Raw genomic sequence first — 17783 nt, 5'->3', positions numbered from 1 at the left:
TTCATATTCCCCCCACCTCTTTTTCCTCCCATGCCTTTGTTCTGCTCACTTTACCAGACTTCTTTTTAGCTGCTTCTGCCACCTCCGTTTCTCTCCTCCCTGCCGGCTGCCAACCTCCTCTTTCGGGGATCATAAATGCATAGATGTTTAAGTGGATTATCATATTGATGCTTTGGTTCAAGCTTATGCGCCGCATCTCGGTCGGCGCATAGAAATAAGCCCTCTTTGAAGCGCCGCGCTCGTGCCACCGTCGCTCCTCGGAAAACAAAATTGTGTGGGTGCCTCTTCTGCGTGGGAAGCTGTTTGCACGAAGCGGTTCCTGTGCGTGGTGTTACTGCAAACCTTGCTCTTTTTGCAGGGGGGCTGTGGCCAAAGATGGCGCTCGAGGCATTTGGGTGTCATTTCACCACAATGCGTTCCTTGGGTGCAATGGCAACCACCCAGTTTGCCATCTCCTTCCTCCGTGTCGGCACTGAGGTCACCCTGAGAGGTTTCGCACCTCTGCCAGCAGCCGTTGTGGGTGAACTGGGAGAAACCCAGTTATGCCACGTTCTCCTCCCCAGGAACTTTTGTCCGAACCCCACATTGCCCTCTTTCCAGTAACTGGCAACTCTCCCCCCTGCCCATTTCTGCTTTCTAAGCCCATAAACTTCTCCCGGAACATATTAATCCGCTGCTGCTTTTATCTGTTTTATTTAAATATTCATATGACGTTTCACATTTTAGGATTTCTGCTCCAGATTATTTTCATTTCTCTGTTCACGTTAACTCTCTTTCAAGATGGGGTAGTGGCAGAACACATCATACTGTCAGCTTACAATTGTATTTTATTTTATTTTCTGACCAGGATTCGGCTACATAACTTCAGCGTCCGAGTAGTCTGTTTGTTTTATTATTATTACTCTGTATTTTGTGTTTCTGTATTATGATTTTATGTTGTAACTGCCCTGAGACTCGCAGGTATAGGGCGGTATACAAATTAAAAAATAATAATAGTTTGTGAGTTTCCTGAAGCTATTTTATTCTAATTGTCCCTCTAGCTTAATAGTATATTAAAGGCAGTAAGCGAATTTCCTTTCCGCTTGGATTAGTCATCGTTTTGTGTTGTGATGTAGGGGCTTCCTTTTCGTTGCCTGCTTTTATTTTATTTTTATTTTAAGAAGACCTGAGGTGGTTACAGGATCTGACAGGAGTCGCCTAGCAGAATGATTCCTACTCACATATCAAAATTTTCCCTAAAATCCCACCATGTGCCGCCGCCCCCCGCTCCCAAATCTACTCCAAGTGGGAAGTTTTAAATGGTTGATGTCTTATTGTGTGTTTTAATATTTTTTGGGGAGCCACCCAGAGCGGCTGGGGCAACCCTGTCAGATGGGGGTGGCATATTAAATAATAAAATTATTATTGCTCCCCAAAAACTTGTTTGGGGGGGATCCCCACAGCAGATGGGTGTGTGAGGAGAGCGAGGGGAGTTTCCACAGCACGGCCAGAAGTCATTCGCAACTTTGTGCCATATACTATAAGCCAGTGATGGCCAAACTTGGCCCTCCAGCTGTTTTGGGACTACAACTCCCATCATTCCTAGCTAGCAGGACCAGTGGTCAGGGATAATGGGAGTTGTAGTCCCAAAACAGCTGGAGGGCCAAGTTTGGGGATCACTGCTTTAAACACTCCCCCCCTCCAAAATCCTGGGAAATATAGTTTGTTCAGGGAAACCCCCTATTCCCCTTCACAGGACTACAGTTCCCAGAGTCGTTTTTTAGTCCACTTCAGAAGGGAATGCAGAAAATGGCGGCCTTCCTGGCGCCACTCAGCACCCTGAACAGACGACATTTCCCAGGATTCTCTGGGGGAAGCCATGACAGTTTAATTTGGCATCATCGTGCTTTGAATATATGGTGTGAATGTGGCCTTTGGGCTGGATTCAAACCCCGTGGTTATCTGTGTGACAATTAAGCCTCTGGTTTCCAGGCGGTGAAAATATCCCAAGTACATAGTGGGCAAAGATGCCCAGGAAATTAGATGAGAACTAGGCCTGGTCCTAACGTTAGGCCGGAAGAGGCAGCCTACCTCAGCTGGCAGTTTCTTGTGGGGCCAGGAAAGAATGGCAAAAATTGACAATTAGTTAACCAACATGTATTTTTACCACAGGTTTGTGGTAGGAGAGGTGAATGCCGTTTGGATATGTCGTCGCCAAATTCCTTGGGTCGTCTCTGGATGTGAGGCAACTTTCCTGGGAATCTTTTTGCCCATTGTGGGGCTCAAACCCACGACCCTGTGATTAAGAATCTCATGCTCTACCGACTGAGCAATGTGGGCGTTTTTGTATATATATATTTTTTTCTTTGCAAATTCATATACTGCTTAATAGTAAAATGCCGAAGCAGCGAACAATGTCAAATTCTCTTTTAAAAAATAATAATAATTAAAAGACACAATAACCTATCACTAGGTCACACGCCAGGGAAAGCTTGTGGAAATAAATTGTAAACTTTTTTTTGCATGGCTTTTGGCCGTTCCAGTGGAATGTACTATAGTCTCTGTTCCCATTGGAATTCCAGTTTTTTAAACTTAATTTCTGTGGCGTAGGGCTGGCTCCTGGTGACCCCTTTGAACGTCACACTGCCGAAACCAGGCGGCAATGACTCTTGAACTGTGCTGTTAAATCTGTTGCATATGAGTCCAGGTTCCCCAGAACAAAAAGGAGGAGCCGCCCCCTTTTCAAAGCAAAGAGACGGGTCCTTATTTTGTTGTCTTGGGAAATTTCCGCATTTTCAGATTGTTCCTCTTCGAAATTAACACACTCTCTCTCCTTCCTCTTTTTAAAAGGGCGTTTTGAGATAAACTGCCCCAGTATTTTAGCTACCCAAAATGAACTTCCTCCTTTGCTCTACTGCTGGGCAGATCCTCTGCAGATTTTCGTGTGCCCTCCCTAGGCCAGGTCTGCAGAGCTTGCAATCTGCAAAGCCACATTCAGCCCATTGAAAGTGGATGGTGGCCTTCAGAAGCCTCCTCGGGAACAGAATTCGGGACCAACTATTTTTTGTAATCGTAATCATAGAATTGTAGAATTGGAAGGGACCTCAAGGATCACTTTGTCCAAACCCCTGCAATGCAGGAATCTCAGCAAGGGCCCTTCTCCTCCCAACTATTGCTGTCTCACACTTTCTCCACTCTAAAATCTGGAGATTCTCTGTGCTCCGAAAACCCAAAAAGAATAGCCAAGGCGTGTGACCTTTTTAAGAATGCGGCCAATGGGTTTGAACTAAAGGGACCCGTCTGATAACGGAAATAACTTGCTAGCTGGGTATTTCCCCCCATTTGTTTGCTTAAGTTGATCCCGAAGAGACAAGCCCTTACTGCTGAGCTTCAAAAGCAGCTTGTCTTTTCGGCATTAGAAGTTGCTTAAAACCACAGTGCCTTGAATTGCAGCCCCAAATACTGGTTGAGCAATGCTGTAAGTTTCAGAGATGGTGTGATTAATCACATCAAAGGGTCTCTCTCGTACTTTTGTTTGTTTGTGGCCACTAATAAATCACTTCTGGGATTATCACTTGGTCAGCAGGACTGGGCGAAACCTTCCCCCGAGATATTCGTAGGCTGCTGCCAGTCAGAATAAACCATCCTTCCTCAACCTCTAGTGTTTTGCACTACAGATCCAAACTAACCAAGTGTTTTAGACTACAAACACCAGGTGTGCTGGCTGGGAGCTGTAATCCAAAATATCTGGAGGGCACAAGGTTGGGGAAGGCTGGAATAAACCGTATTGGGGAGGCAAGATGGGCTAATTGACCTGGGATAAAGCACCAGCTTCGTCTATTTCCATGTTCATGCGGAGCCTCCTTCCTTTGGGATTTCCACTGAAAGCATCTGTCAGTGCATGTTTATTAGGCGTAAGATATCCCAGCAGCTGGGAAGGAAGATTAGCCACCAAAAGAGATCAGCGGGGAGAAGCCCTCGCCAACAGACAGCTCCCTCCTCCAGCAAAGAGCTGCTGTGCTTGCTGAGTGCAAGTCCGGCGCAGCTTCCTCCTCCTGTGAGCACTGGGGAAGTCAAGGGGCAAGGCAGCCCTGAAGCCTTTCCAGCCTTCCTTCTATGCTGGTAGGGGCAGCATGTGGCCAGGACTCCTCTGTGTTCAACACAAGCGGATCCAAATTCCTTGCACGCTCAAGCACTGTGTCTTGCAGCCTGGCTCTCGGAGTTTAGCGTGAGTTACAATATTCTTGGTGTATGTGCATGAATGTAGATATTGGGGTTGTATCGAACAAAGCCCTCCCATTTGCTCCAGGACTTAACATTTGTGCAAGTCAACGTCCCCTCTCCTTCCCATGTTGCCCCCAGATTCGGGGGGGGGGCAGAGCAGGAGGGGAAGTTTTGCTGCACAAGCAGAAGTCCTTTTTGCAAGCAGGATGACTTTGTTCAATCCATTATTTGTTTCTTATTTGTACAGTGGTACTTCGGGTTAAGAACTTAATTCGTTTGGGATGTCCGTTCTTAACCTGAAACTGTTCTTAACCTGAAGCACCACTTTAGCTAATGGGACCTCCTGCTGCCGCCACGCCGCCGCCGCGCGATTTCTGTTCTCCTGAAGCAAAGTTCTTAACCTGAGGTTTTTCTGGGTTAGTGGCGTCTGTAACCTGAAGCGACTGTAACCCGAGGTACCACTGTATTGAATATTTAGAGTTGAGATTTAATAAATTCCCATGTGTATTTTTAAAAAAACCTCAATTGAAAGCACTGCAGTGAACCTGGCTAGCTTCTTTCACCTCTGTTTGCATTCTGGGAAAGGAGATTGTGCAAATGCTCCTGCGAGCCTCATCTCTGACCAAGGAAGCCCAAAGTTGCATAGAGAGGCTGCTGAATGACAGGAAGGAGTTGCCCAAATGGTGAAACCAGATGCTCATCAACAAATACAGAGTTCCCAATCCTGTGTTTGCTTCTAAAGGTGAAGGAAGTGGAATCGTTTTGTGTTGTGTGTGCTTAACCCTTCCCTGGCAGCAACTTTCCCCATTTCCCTGGGAAACATGGTCTTGGAGCTCAGCTAGATTGAGGACCAGTTTCAGAAGACCAGTAATGACCGAGGGAACAGTTAATTCCCTGGCCTTCCTGCACACACATATTGGTTCTTCCCTGCAAGTGACCAGCCCCTTTTTTCCCTCTCTTCTAAGGCAAACACAGGATTACTAACCCTGCTCCCATGTTTTATGATGAATCACTAGTTCTGGCCTCAAGTTAGGGATGGGTGTTTTTTATGCACACTTCAGTATATGCATTTTTTTGTACATATTGCTTGTGTGGAGAACTGCATTGCCATATTCAGAAAAGTGCACATTTCAAAGGGATGCCTGTGTTTTGGTTCACACATTGGTCAGTGCAGAATAGGTAGATTCTCCTTTCAATGCAAACTGAGTCAGATTCTGCCCCCCATCTCTACTTCAAATGCACTTCAAAAATTTTGGTTGGAGTAGGCAGGGCCAGTCTTGTTTTGCAGCAGGACACATGCTGCTTTTCCAACCAAAGCAGCAGCAGCAAGCATCACTTCTCCTACCGAGGAGGCTCCCTCCTTCCTAGTTTCTACCTTTCCATATCGCTCTGTACACTCCATCTTCCCCAATGCCTTCTGCTTCCAGAATGGGTTGGGTAAAGACTTGTGGGGAAGATGGGTGGATGAAGGCTCATGATGGATAGCTCACTCAGTAGAGCACGAGACTCTTAATCTCAGGGCTGTGGGTTCAAGCCCCACGTTGGGCAAAATATCCCTGCATTGCAGGGAGGTGGACTATAGATGACCCTCGTGGTCCCTTCCAACTCTACAATTCTATGAATTACGGAAGGTTGCATATGTCTGCACTCCTTAACTCTGTAAAGCTTTCTAGGGCCTCCTAGAAAGACGTCCGTCTTTCCAGACATTTATTTTGGGGAAGAGGCTGTCACTCAAGCCATGGTGCACATGCTTTGCATCCAGAAGGCCCTCTGTTCTTAGAATAGAATCATAGAGTTGGAAGAGACCACAAGGGCCATCGAGTCCAACCCCCTGCCAAGCAGGAAACACCATCAGAGCACTCCTGACATATGGTTGTCAAGCCTCTGCATAAAGACCTCCAAAGAAGGAGACTCCACCACACTCCTTGGCAGCAAATTCCACTGTCGAACAGCTCTTCCTAATGTTTAGGTGTTTAGGTGGAATCTTCTTTCTTGTAGTTTGGAATCTTCTTTCTTGTAGTTTGGATCCATTGCTCCGTGTCCGCTTCTCTGGAGCAGCAGAAAACAACCTTTCTCCCTCCTCTATGTGACATCCTTTTATATATTTGAACATGGCTATCATGGCTATCTCTGTTCTGTTTCTCCCCTCCCCACCCTGCAATCTTCACTGAACAGAGTCAGAAGTGGCAGATCAGAGAAGAGCACTGAGTGAGCCCCTAGATCATTTGCAGAGGAAGAGATCAGCAAGTATATTTTATTTCTGCTTCAACTGCTAGCCCAGGCAGCAAGGCAGTGATGGAGAGGCAGGCAGGCAGGCAGTATTAGGTCTCCCTCCCTGTCATGGTCCCAGGACGTCCATCTCCTCTCCAAGCCTGCAATAAATTCTCCCCGCCTGTGCCACTGGTTGCCCATTGATTGGAAAAAGCCAGGACTGGAGAATGAATGACTCTTGAGGGCCATTCTTGCATTTTACGCTTCAGTTCAGGGGTCAGCAAACTTTTTCAGCAGGGGGGCGGTCCACTGTCCCTCAGACTTTGTGGAGGGCCAAACTATATATATTTGGGGGGAGGATGAACGAATTCCTATGCCCCACAAATAACCCAGAGATGCATTTTAAATAAAAGGACACATTCTACTCATGTAAAAACATGCTGATTCCCAGACCATTCATGGGCCGGATTTAGAAGGCGATTGGGCTGGATCTGGCTCCCAGGCCTTAGTTTGCCTACCCATGCTTTAGTTCAACCGGGTTGCACCACTACACTAAAGCATTTTTGCTGCCTTTTTTTTTGTTCAGTGTGTACTTTTTATTTCCGTTCTCTCTTCACCCCCTTTATTTTTCTGTGTTCTCCTCTCTTTCTGCAGCCCATCTTAGTTTCACCCCCCCACACACTTTTGGGGGGTTGGTGTTTAAATGCTTGGCAGAAAATGGAACTTAAATCCCTGCTGGAGGGGCACACTTTGCAATCACATAGAGAGTGTTGAGTTTTAGGACAGTGGTGTTCAAACTTTTTTCAATGAGGGCCGGATTTGATGAAGTGAAGGGCCGTGTCGGCCGACCAAAGTTGTTGAGCTTTTTTCAGGATTTTTACCCCAGGAAATAGACTGCCACAGGGGCCAGATTAAGCCCCCGAAACAGACTTTGGACATGCCTGGTTTAGGAGAATGAGAAAGCCATGTTTATTACAGGAAATGCATTTTGGTTGGGAAAGTTCCCTAAGGTGGAGTCGCGTTGAGCTATGCATCTCTTCAGGAGAGACACACAAAGATGTCTCCTCTCCCAAGGTGAGGATGAAAAAGGAGGAGGTAGGAAATGAGGTTAGCAACCCAGGAGTATATCGGTCAGTCTTGCACCTGCGGGAAGGTCAACACAGGTTAGGCCAGGAAGTACAAGGAGGTTCCTCTCTCCCATGCAGACGCATCAGCCTCCAATGCAGTTTCAGCACTTCCTCCATGCAACAGGTTTCTGCGATGCCATTGCGCAGTCCTCCCCATCTCCCCTTTTTTTCTCCCTCCAGACTCCTCTCCCTGTCTTTCTTTCTCAACTCCGTTTCCTCCACCTTGTGTCTTATCCTTGCCTCTTCCTGCCCCGGACAGCCAACGGCACAAAGGGCTTTCAAACTCTCACACAGGAGAGAATCTCAGGTAGCCTCTTGTCGGTTGCAACAGGCTGGGAAAGCTGTTGGCAAGTCGGAAGGTGCAGAGACATCGTTCAGGGCTTTCTCTTCCCCTCTTTGATTTCTCGCAGGGCAACACAAGCGCAGGAAATAAGGTTTCACGTAGAAGCCGCAAGCTGTGTCGGCAGAGCCCGTACGCAGCATGACACTAGCTACAAGCTAGGAATGGCTGTTCCAGAGCGTTGTTCCATTTTCCAGGGCTGGAAAAATCCCAGAAAACCCTGTTGCGTCCTGGCAAGGGTTTCCTTGCAGTTGTAACTGGAATGGGCATCGTCGGAATAGAAATGGCAAGATATTCTCCGTAAAGGCTCCTATCGCTGTCTTGGGTGCATTGAGGTTCTTTATTCCACAGCTGTTCCAGGGAGATGATCCCAGACTTTTACAGCTCTGCTAGTTTTTATTTTATTTTTTTCAAATCCTAATTGGATTTCTAATTGCCATCATCTGTTTCTTCGGGTGTGGTCTGGCTAATCCCCCCCCCCCCATTTTCTCCCAGCTCACATCCTTGTGCTTGCTGAATTGGCCTGGTTTCCGGCTTCTCGCTGTGTGGTGTTAATACATTCTGTGCGGCAAGCACCTGGGATTCATGGGAGCATGTGTCTGGTTTTGATATTAACGTAGCCGCAGAGGGAATCCACAGAGTTTGTCGTCAGCTTGGCAGATGTTAACAGAATTGCATAACAGGATTCCAAGCTAAGCCTTTTTATCCTAACATTCGGTGGCACGGGTGTTTTTCCCCCTTCATTTATTCTGCGCATTGAAGTTTTCTCATCCAGCTGAGAGGCGTCCCCTGAAACAGCCCTGTTCTCAGAAGCCGATGCCATGAATAGATAAGGTTTACCATAAGATGCTTGAGTTAGGTGATCTCGACATCCTGTTTGTTTAGGGTCCAAGCGGAAGCGTGTCTTGTTTTTGCCAACAGCCGTTTTGCATTCGTCATTGTAGTTTTATCGAGCACCTTTCAGTGCTTTGGCAATGTTATTATCTCATGCGACAGCCCTGCGAGGCGGGGCCAGTATCATTGACCCATAGTGCAAATTTGGTGAAAGAGACGTTTGTCTGATGCCCTGAGCTGCAGGGCCGGGGTGCCTAGAGGAGATGTTTGGTGAGGATACAACAATTTTTTGATGGGGTGGTGGTGGAATTCATAGGTATAAACTGAACACCTTAGCCACCAATCATGGGAGCAGTGGAAAAGTTCTTGATACCGCTTTGGGTAACAGTTTATGGAATAAGGAGGGCATTAACACAAAAGCATGTGCTGTCTTTTTTTAAAAGAAAACTTCAGTCATTTATATCACTTTTAAGCAATGCTTTATATACAATGGAAAAAGACATGCATATTCCAAATACAATGTTGAAAACAGCATTTTTCATAACAATCCAAACACTAAGTTAATACCATGTACATGAATTCAAGAAGGACCACCCTTTTGTCTGTTGAAGTTTATTTATCAATTTGCTATAGAAATAAGAAATGAGTTTTGTTTCCCCCCTCCCATTCTATACAGTGATTGAATTTTCTTGCATTTTTCATATTTATAGTAATTCTAGAACTTGCATGATTTACACTATAATTGCTTTTCCTCATTTCAAGTTTCACATCGATGAATTAAAGAAAAGAATATGCTTCTTCTGTATTAAAATTAGCATGGCCTAAGAAGTGATCATCCCTATTTTATTTATTTCTTTGTAAATCTAAAACCAGTTTTATCAGCATGTGCTGTCTTTGATGCAGTTTCAGCCCTTGATGCCGCCCTGGGCAGGAAGTTATAACTTTAATAAATCAATAACTTTCAAAAGACAAGGGGAACATCCTGCAGGTGGTGCAAAATGACAAGAGTGGCTCGATTTTAATAAATGTCAACAGGGGGATTTGGAATTTCTTGGCAAAGATTTGGTGGGGAGGGAGATGGAATCATAGAATTGTAGAGTTGGAAGGGACCCTGGGGGTGACCCAATCCAACCCTCTGCAGTGCAGGAACTGCAGCTCAGGAACCCCTGGCAGATGGCCACCAAACCTATGCTTGAAAACCTCCAAGGAAGGAGAGTCCACCACCTTCCCAGGTGCTGGCAAGGCCTGGACAGAACTTTCAAATATGGAGGTGGCGATTGACTTCTGTGCTCTCCCCTCCATGCTGAGGTTGCTGGCAGGATGTTGAGGAAGGAGCAGAACACCAGGCAGGTCCCGTGTTTGACGCCCCCAGTCTGTGCTGCATTGTGTAAGTAAGAGAGTCTAGACTCAGCTTTGGAGTTTCTGTGTCGCGGTGGCTCTGGCTGCTTTACAGATGGTTTGCATGAAAGGGAGAGGCAGTGGCAAGAAGGCTAGCATTGAAACTGGAGGAAAGCAGTTTGTTTCTCTCTCCCGGTCCCATGTGCAAATGCAGTAGAGCTGGGAAATGCTCCACAGTCAGCTGTTCATACCAGGGCCATGGCTCAGTGGCAGGACAGGTCCCTGTCTCTTAAAATCTCAAATAGAGTGCCTAGTCACATACCTCCACATGGGCCCTGACTACCTGAAAGATCCAGGTGTTAAAATCTCCAGGTGAGCACCTTCTCTGGGTCTCATCAACATCAGATGCCCGGCTGGTGGGGACACGAGGGAGAGCCAAAACAGGTTGCCCCTATTTTGCAGGTTTCCTTCCTAAGTGCGGATGCGATGGGCTCCCTCTTTTTATCCTTCCTCCCAGTTTACTGAGACAAGCCTTCGGAATTTAAGGTGCAGATGATGCATAGGGCTCCTTTGTGGTGCCTAACACCAAGAAAACTAGCGCTAATACGCCCAGGAACCTCACCAAAATGCTGGAGAAGGTGCACCTCCACAGGCACATGCCTCCACATGTGGTGGGAATGTCCCAAAATCCAACTATTCTGGACAACAGTCATACGAGAAATATGTAAAATAACCAAGCAAGTATTAGAAATCAGCCCAGAAATGGCCCTACTAAACATCTTCCAAGACAACAATGCCCACATACACCACAAAGAACTCATAACCCACCTACTCTCAGCAGCCAGAAACACCATAACCAGACACTGGTGAGACCTGTCAGGAGTAAGCATGGACCAATGGTACCAAATAGTATGGGAAACAGCCTTACTAGAAAAAGTAACCAATAAACTGAAACTGACACGGGGACAAATATAAGAAGACGCCTTCACCCTGGTATGGCTCCCCTTTATCACATACACAGCCCAGCAAAACAATTGACAAAAATCCACCAACAGCATACAAATCAATCTGGCTAACCTGATCCAAAACACCCACCCACCCCACTCACACATGAAATCAAAGGCCACCACAGCCAACCACAAATTAACAGCCACACCCTTGGCCAACCCCAACCTCTCTCACCACCTAAGGAACACAAGCGAACAGCAGAGAACCTGCACAAGCAACACTGACACAAAACCCCACATATATTAAGTAAAATAGAAACATCACCCCCCAACCCAACTCATCTTTCCCCCCCTCCACCTCTTTCCCCCTATTCTTCCTAATGTCTCAACAAATGAAACCAATTTGTAAAAAATTAAATTAAAAAAAATATGTTATGTGGGGGGAAAATATGAGAGAGAGACATTGCACAATCCTTTGTAAATCAAGAAAATCTTTAATAAAAATACATTGGGGGAAAATAGAGTGCCTAGTGTATCCAGCTCGTAAGGTATTGGCTAGCAGGTGCCCCAAGTGAAATGCCTGGGGTATATTTTGGTCAGGGTATCAAAGAATCGTAGAGTTAGAAGGGACCCCAAGGGTCATCTAGTCCAACCCCTTGCAATGCATGAACCACAGCTGAGGAATCCCTGGCAGAGGTCCATCCAACCTCTGCTTAAAAACTCCCAGTGAAGGCGAGTCCACCGCCTTCAGAGGTAGGTAAGACTGAGCTAGAGGGACCAAGACTATGAAAGGTCTGAAAACCAAGCCTTATGAGGAACGGTTGAGGGAGCTGTGTACATTTAGACTGAGAGGAGATAGGATTGCCATCTTCAGATATCTCAAGGCCTGTCCCATGGAGGCTGGAGCAAGCTGGTTTTCTCCTGCTCCAGATGCTAGGACTCAAACCAACGGCTTCAAGTTACAAGAAAGGAGATTCTGATTAAACGACAGGAAGAGATTTCTGACAGTGGAAGAATCTTCCTCAGGACGTGGTGGACCTTGGAGGTTTTTTAAACAGAGGTTGGTGGCCATGTGCCATGGATGCTTTAGCTGAGCTTCATGTATTGCAGGGGGTTGGACTAGATGACCCTCAGGATCCCTTCCAACTCTTCGATTCTATGATTTTATGACCATTTAGGACTAGGGCGAGGAATCTGTCACCTTCCAGAGGTTGCTGGATTCCATCTCCTGTCCCATTCTGGCCATTCTGGCTGCAGCTGATTGGAGATGGAGTCTAGCCACATCTTGAGTGCTAAACAGTCCCCATTCCCAGCGCTACATCCAGGTTGGAGAACCCCTGGCCCTCCAGGTTCTGCTGGACTCTAGCTCCCACCATCCCCAGCCAGCATGGCCAATGGTTAGAGATTATGGGAGTTGTAGCCCAGGTACATCTGGAGGACCCCAGATTCCCCACACCTGATTCAGGGCTTTTCTGTACGTTGCTTGACTTGCCAGGGCCTACACACTTCACAGGAAGCTTCATTGCAGGGGCTTGGACTAGATGATCTTTGGAGGTCCTTTCCAACTCCACAATTACAGTGGTACCTCGGGTTAAGTACTTAATTTGTTCCGGAGGTCTGTTCTTAACCTGAAACTGTTCTTAACCTGAAACACCACTTTAGTTAATGGAGCCTCCTGCTGCCACTGTGCCGCCGGAGCACGATATCTGTTCTTATCCTGAAGCAAAGTTCTTAACCTGAAGCACTATTTCTGGGTTAGCGGAGTCTTTAACCTGAAGCGTATGTAACCCAAGGTACCACTGTATATGATTCCGCTAAATTGGACAACTGGCGCACAAGCCCATGTTTCCAGACAAACCTGTTTCTTTCCCACATTGCATTTTTAGACCCGTGCTCAAAAACTTTAGGCATATTTATAAAATATATCATGCTTGAAATGCTCAGCAACCGTGGAGCCTCCATCTGTCAGTATCGCAAGAAACAGGGAGGGAGCTAAAGGGACCACCATTGACCCCAGCCTCTTTGGTGGCCAACTGATTCGTCTTGTCTTGTGTGGTGTGCAGCTGCAGCAAGCCACTTGGAATTTTTCGTTCTTTTATCTTTTTTTTAATTGGCCGTCGCAGGGGCTGGCTTGCCCCGCTGCTGACATGGTTCCTAGTCCCACGCAGATTCTGCTCCGGCCTGCACAATCCAGCGATTGCGCCACTCTCTGTGGCGCAAGGTCATGCGGCGAAGTTGCAGCAGAGGGCGTCGGATGTGCAAATGGCCCATGGAGCTGCTCGGGTTGCGCGATCGGTGCTTAGGCCCACAGATTTGTGCTCCTGGGAAGGAGGCAGCTGAAATGGCTAGCGAAACATCCTGCCCCAAGTAGTTTTCTGCAGTGAAAAGTGAGAGCTAAATACCCTTGCTTTCTCTCTTTCTCTCTTCCCTTACCCTTTAATGAGAGGATCTGTATGGAAGACCATCATTGCAACTGCCCCATTTATGTGTGCATTGCCCCATTAAGACAGGAGTGGGAAACTCCCAGGTTTCCAGATGCCTAAATTTGTAGGAACCTGATTCTGTTAGGTAGGCTTTGTCACTTCTCCAAATATCTTCTTGATTATTATTCCAGTTCTATGTTGCTCTGAATCAGCAAAGAACGTGACAGCACTGCTGCTCTTGTTGGGTGCTTTACACCTCTGGAACTTCATACACCCATTTCTTCATTTTTTAACAAACATATTTACACCACCCTAACCTACCTTCCATTGTTGGTGTGGTATACCGTAAACTCCATTGGAGTGGCTTCTGTTAAAATGCTTCATATCTGAGGCTTTAAGAAACATCTTTCTGTGATGACTTCCACACCTGTAGGTCATTGATGATGAAGAATGTTTGCAGGAGAAAGAGTCCCCTTCCATTGCTGTAAGGCTGTCACACTTTTCAGGTTGTACCAGTGTTGCGCATGAAGGGCCTGTGAGCATTTACCTATCTCTATTAGTGTATGGAAGTGAGAGCTGGACCATAAAGAAGGCTGATCACCGAAGAATTGATGCTTTTGAATTATGGTGTTGGGGGAGACCCTTGAGAGTCCCATGGCCTGCAAGAAGATCAAACCTCTCCATTCTGAAGGAAATCAGCCCTGAGTGCTCACTGGAAGGACAGATCCTGAAGCTGAGGCTCCACTACTTTGGCCACCTCATGAGAAGAGAAGACTCCCTGGAAAAGACCCTGATGTTGGGAAAGATGGAGGGCACAAGGAGAAGGGGACGACAGAGGACGAGATGGTGGGACAGTGTTCTCGAAGCTACCAGCATGAGTTTGACCAAACTGCGGGAGGCAGTGGAAGACAGCAGTGCCTGGTGTGCTCTGGTCCATGGGGTCATGAAGAGTCGGACACGACTAAACGACTAAACAACAACATTAGTGCAATGTGCTTTATCATGGGTCTGCCATCAGGTTTTGAGGTTCCCCACTTATGGAGCAGAGGACAGGGGTGTGGCTTGATTTCTTTTTGCGCATAGGCCGGCGTGGGAAACTTGTGCACCGAGTTGGCCAACAGCCTTGGCCAACCGCAGTTGCCTTGCCAGGTTCCTTCCCCCTCCCTTCCACTGCCACTTGGCCAAGGCTGGGCAGAGGCAAGTTGCAGGTTCGATCTCTCCAGACAAAGCTAGCAAGGACCCTTGTCTGATACCCTGGAGAGCCTCTGCCACTCGGTTTACATCATGCAGAGCTAGGTGGGCCAATGGTCTGTCTCCGTGTAAGGTAACTTGCTACGTTCCTAAGTTCCTCTGCAGAGCATCAGAGCCACTGAAATGTCCCGCCTCACTTTCTTCCAGGAAAGACATGGAGACATGGAGTGTGCCAAGCCAGTCATGGCGCCCTCCTTCCAACCTACAATGTGGGGAAGGGGACCACCACACTCACATGCCCACACATCTGTAGGACTAAGACTTGGAGGAAAGCTCATGTTCGCCAGAGGGTAGAAGAACACTGTCCATGGTGAACATGGTCAGCCAGGGATCATGGAGGCACCTGTGGCCTTCCAGGTGTGGTTGGATTGGAACTCCTGTCCGCCCCAACCAGCTTGGCTAAAAGTCAGTTTGGCATTGGAGTCCAGCAACATCTGGAGGTGCCACAGGTTCCCTGCCTCTGTGACGAAATGCAGGTGCCTTCTTTGGTGTAAAGGTAAAGGGACCCCTGACCATTAGGTCCAGTCGTGACCGACTTTGGGGTTGCGGCGCTCATATCGCTTTATTGGCCGAGGGAGCTGGCGTACAGCTTACGGATCATGTGGCCAGCATGACTAAGCCGCTTCTGGCGAACCAGAGCAGCGCACAGAAACGCCCTTTACCTTCCCGCCGGAGCGGTACCTATTTATCTACTTGCATTTTGACGTGCTTTTAAACTGCTAGGTTGGCAGGAGCAGGGACCGAGCAACGGGAGCTCACCCCGTCGCGGGAATTTGAACCGCTGGCCTTCTGATCGGCAAGTCCTAGGCTCTGTGGTTTAACCCACAGTGCCACCCACATCCCTATGCCTTCTTTGGTACATCGTACCAATCGTAGGTTTAAATTTAAAAGTGAGCTTCTGTGGAAAAGTCTGTAGACACCTGAAAGATTAAGCCGTGTGTACCCAGGAACAGAGGCTGTTTGTTGGGGGGTGGGTGATGTTGAGTGTGGATATAGTCCGACTGATGCACCCTTAGGGAACCCATATTTGTGATACGACACATAAGCAGAATGTAATAATAATAATACTGTGTTATGTACATTCTTTCCCACCAATTCAGCTAAGGAGACCTATATTCATGAGCAGACATAGTAGGCGTGTGTCATTTACGGATTAGGAAGTAGATTGGGAATTGGAAGCATATCCAAGTGAGGATGTAGTTTAGCAGTGTGACTTTGAATAGCATGTTCATTCCAGTGAGCATCTGAATCCATGTTATTGCACACCAGACAACATACTAGCACCTTTTCTTCTCTTCTCTTCTTTACATGTGATGAGCAGGATCATCAGTCTCTTTGCTTCAGAGGTTCATTTTTTATGTTGGTGTTGTGGTTTTAAAATTTAAAAAACCCCAGGCATTAGAGATAAGTTGAGATACTAAAAAACGATAATGTGCTACTTCCTTTTCTGGTATGCGAGGTTCAACTCAGCGAAGAAACTGCATTGTGATGACGCTGATGGGGTCTTGCCTTTCTCTTCTGACAGGTGCCATCCCATAAACCGCAGGGGCCCTAGGAAGGGCAAGTGTCAACGGGACGTGTGGCCAGCCCTTGGCCAGAAACAACAGCCACGGTGGGCCAGAACGGCAGACCAGAACTGCCCATGCCGGCGGTTTATGAAGTGGGGAAGCAGGTGAGCGGCTGGTTTTGTCTTACAGGAAGGTCAGGCTTGGGGTTAATCTGACCAGCTTGGGAAGGGCTGCCCTTCTAGAGGTTTCGTTCACCCCTTCGTTGCATCGAAAGGGGGTGAAAACTATTCAAGAGTGAGACAACGCTTCCTGAATTGGTCACACGGTCTCGGGTGACATCAGAACACAGTCAAATCTGATTGGCTATGTAGCACCTTGACGTCATAACTTGATTTGAGTGGGAGCGTTCATGCCACTGACTCGGTTTTGGGGGAAATGTTTAGCATGTTGCCACATGACGTCATTATTCAGCTAGTACTCCAGAACAGTATAACCAGGGGGAGCGTTTTCTTCTTCCATTTAAAAAAATCTGACTTTTGTGAAAGAACAGGAATGGATGCTCAGTATTTTTTATGGCATGTGTACAAGTATTGTCCCACTTCCTGTGTAGAGTGGGGGTTGGGGTTGGTGGATGTGGTTTGGAAGGCATGTGTTTCCTACCACTTTCCCTCTGAGCTGCAAGTTTGTGGCTCAATTCAGAGGAGAGATGCTGTAGATCAAGCTTCGGGTCCTGAGTCAGAGTGCTGCCCGTGACAGCAAACATTAGCAGCAGACAACATTTCATCACAATAGCCAGGTTCGTCGTAGCTCAGGCAAACACATAGTTCCTCTTCTAATCTCCTGTGCTCCCACAAGATTAGAATTCCGGAATACTCGGCACTGAATAAAATTTTGAAAAGCCGCAGAAGGGCTGTCGCCACGTGCATGTTAAAAACTCTTGGCTTCTGCTGACTGAAGGAACACAAAGGTACCTAAGGGATGTGATGTGACTACAGCCACAGATTGATTTATTTTCTCCAATTTGGGCACAACCCGTCATTACCGTAGAAAGGAAAACCCTTTGCCCTCTAATAGCAGTAACATGTGCTCAAATGTGCAGGCAGTGAGCTACAAATTCACACTCAAAAACATTGGATCAAACAGCGGTTGTGCCACTATGAATGCTAAGTTTAGAAAGCCCCAGAGGTGGAATATAAGTGCTATCATACGTACCATTCTATTGTGACAAACAGGCCCTAAGAATACATTTCAAGCAATGTTTAAACTTTAAGCCACTTTAAACAGTTGTGGCTTCCTGCAAAGCGCTTTAAACATATGGTGTGAATATGACCTAAGTGTCTGTGGAAGCAGGACAATTTCTGCTTACGCAGTGGCACTTCCCCTCCTTATCCTTTACCCCACAAATCCCCCCTCCCCAAATCAGCTCTGGGGGCTCCCACAACTCTTCCCAGTAGATTAGGGAGTCCGTTCCACCTTTCAACAGCTCTTACTGCCAGAAGGTTCTTCTTGATGTTGAGTCGGAATCTTGTAACTTGAATCTGTTGGTTCGAGCCCTACCCTCCGGAGCAGGAGAAAACAGGCTTGCTCCATGTGACGTCTCA

The 17783-nt window shown here is 47.1% G+C and overlaps 1 protein-coding gene across 3 annotated transcripts in view; it reads left to right on the top strand.

The window, feature by feature from the left end:
• The window catches only part of RGS19 (regulator of G protein signaling 19), a 60927-nt gene that overhangs the window by 24898 nt on the left and 18246 nt on the right, over window positions 1-17783 (top strand). For 2 of the 3 annotated variants that reach the window (XM_081011628.1, XM_081011627.1), the window contains exon 2: window positions 16200-16346. In XM_081011628.1, the coding sequence (XP_080867754.1) occupies window positions 16317-16346 (30 nt within the window). In that variant the 5' untranslated portion in view covers window positions 16200-16316. Of the gene's footprint in view, window positions 1-3811; window positions 4208-16199; window positions 16347-17783 lie in introns of those variants that run through there. The other variant, XM_081011629.1, reaches the window with a different exon arrangement.

This window comes from Podarcis pityusensis (assembly GCF_964106645.2).
Source record: "Podarcis pityusensis genome assembly, chromosome: 6".
Lineage (NCBI taxonomy): Eukaryota > Metazoa > Chordata > Lepidosauria > Squamata > Lacertidae > Podarcis > Podarcis pityusensis.
This window is presented reverse-complemented; position numbering and strand designations above follow the sequence as displayed.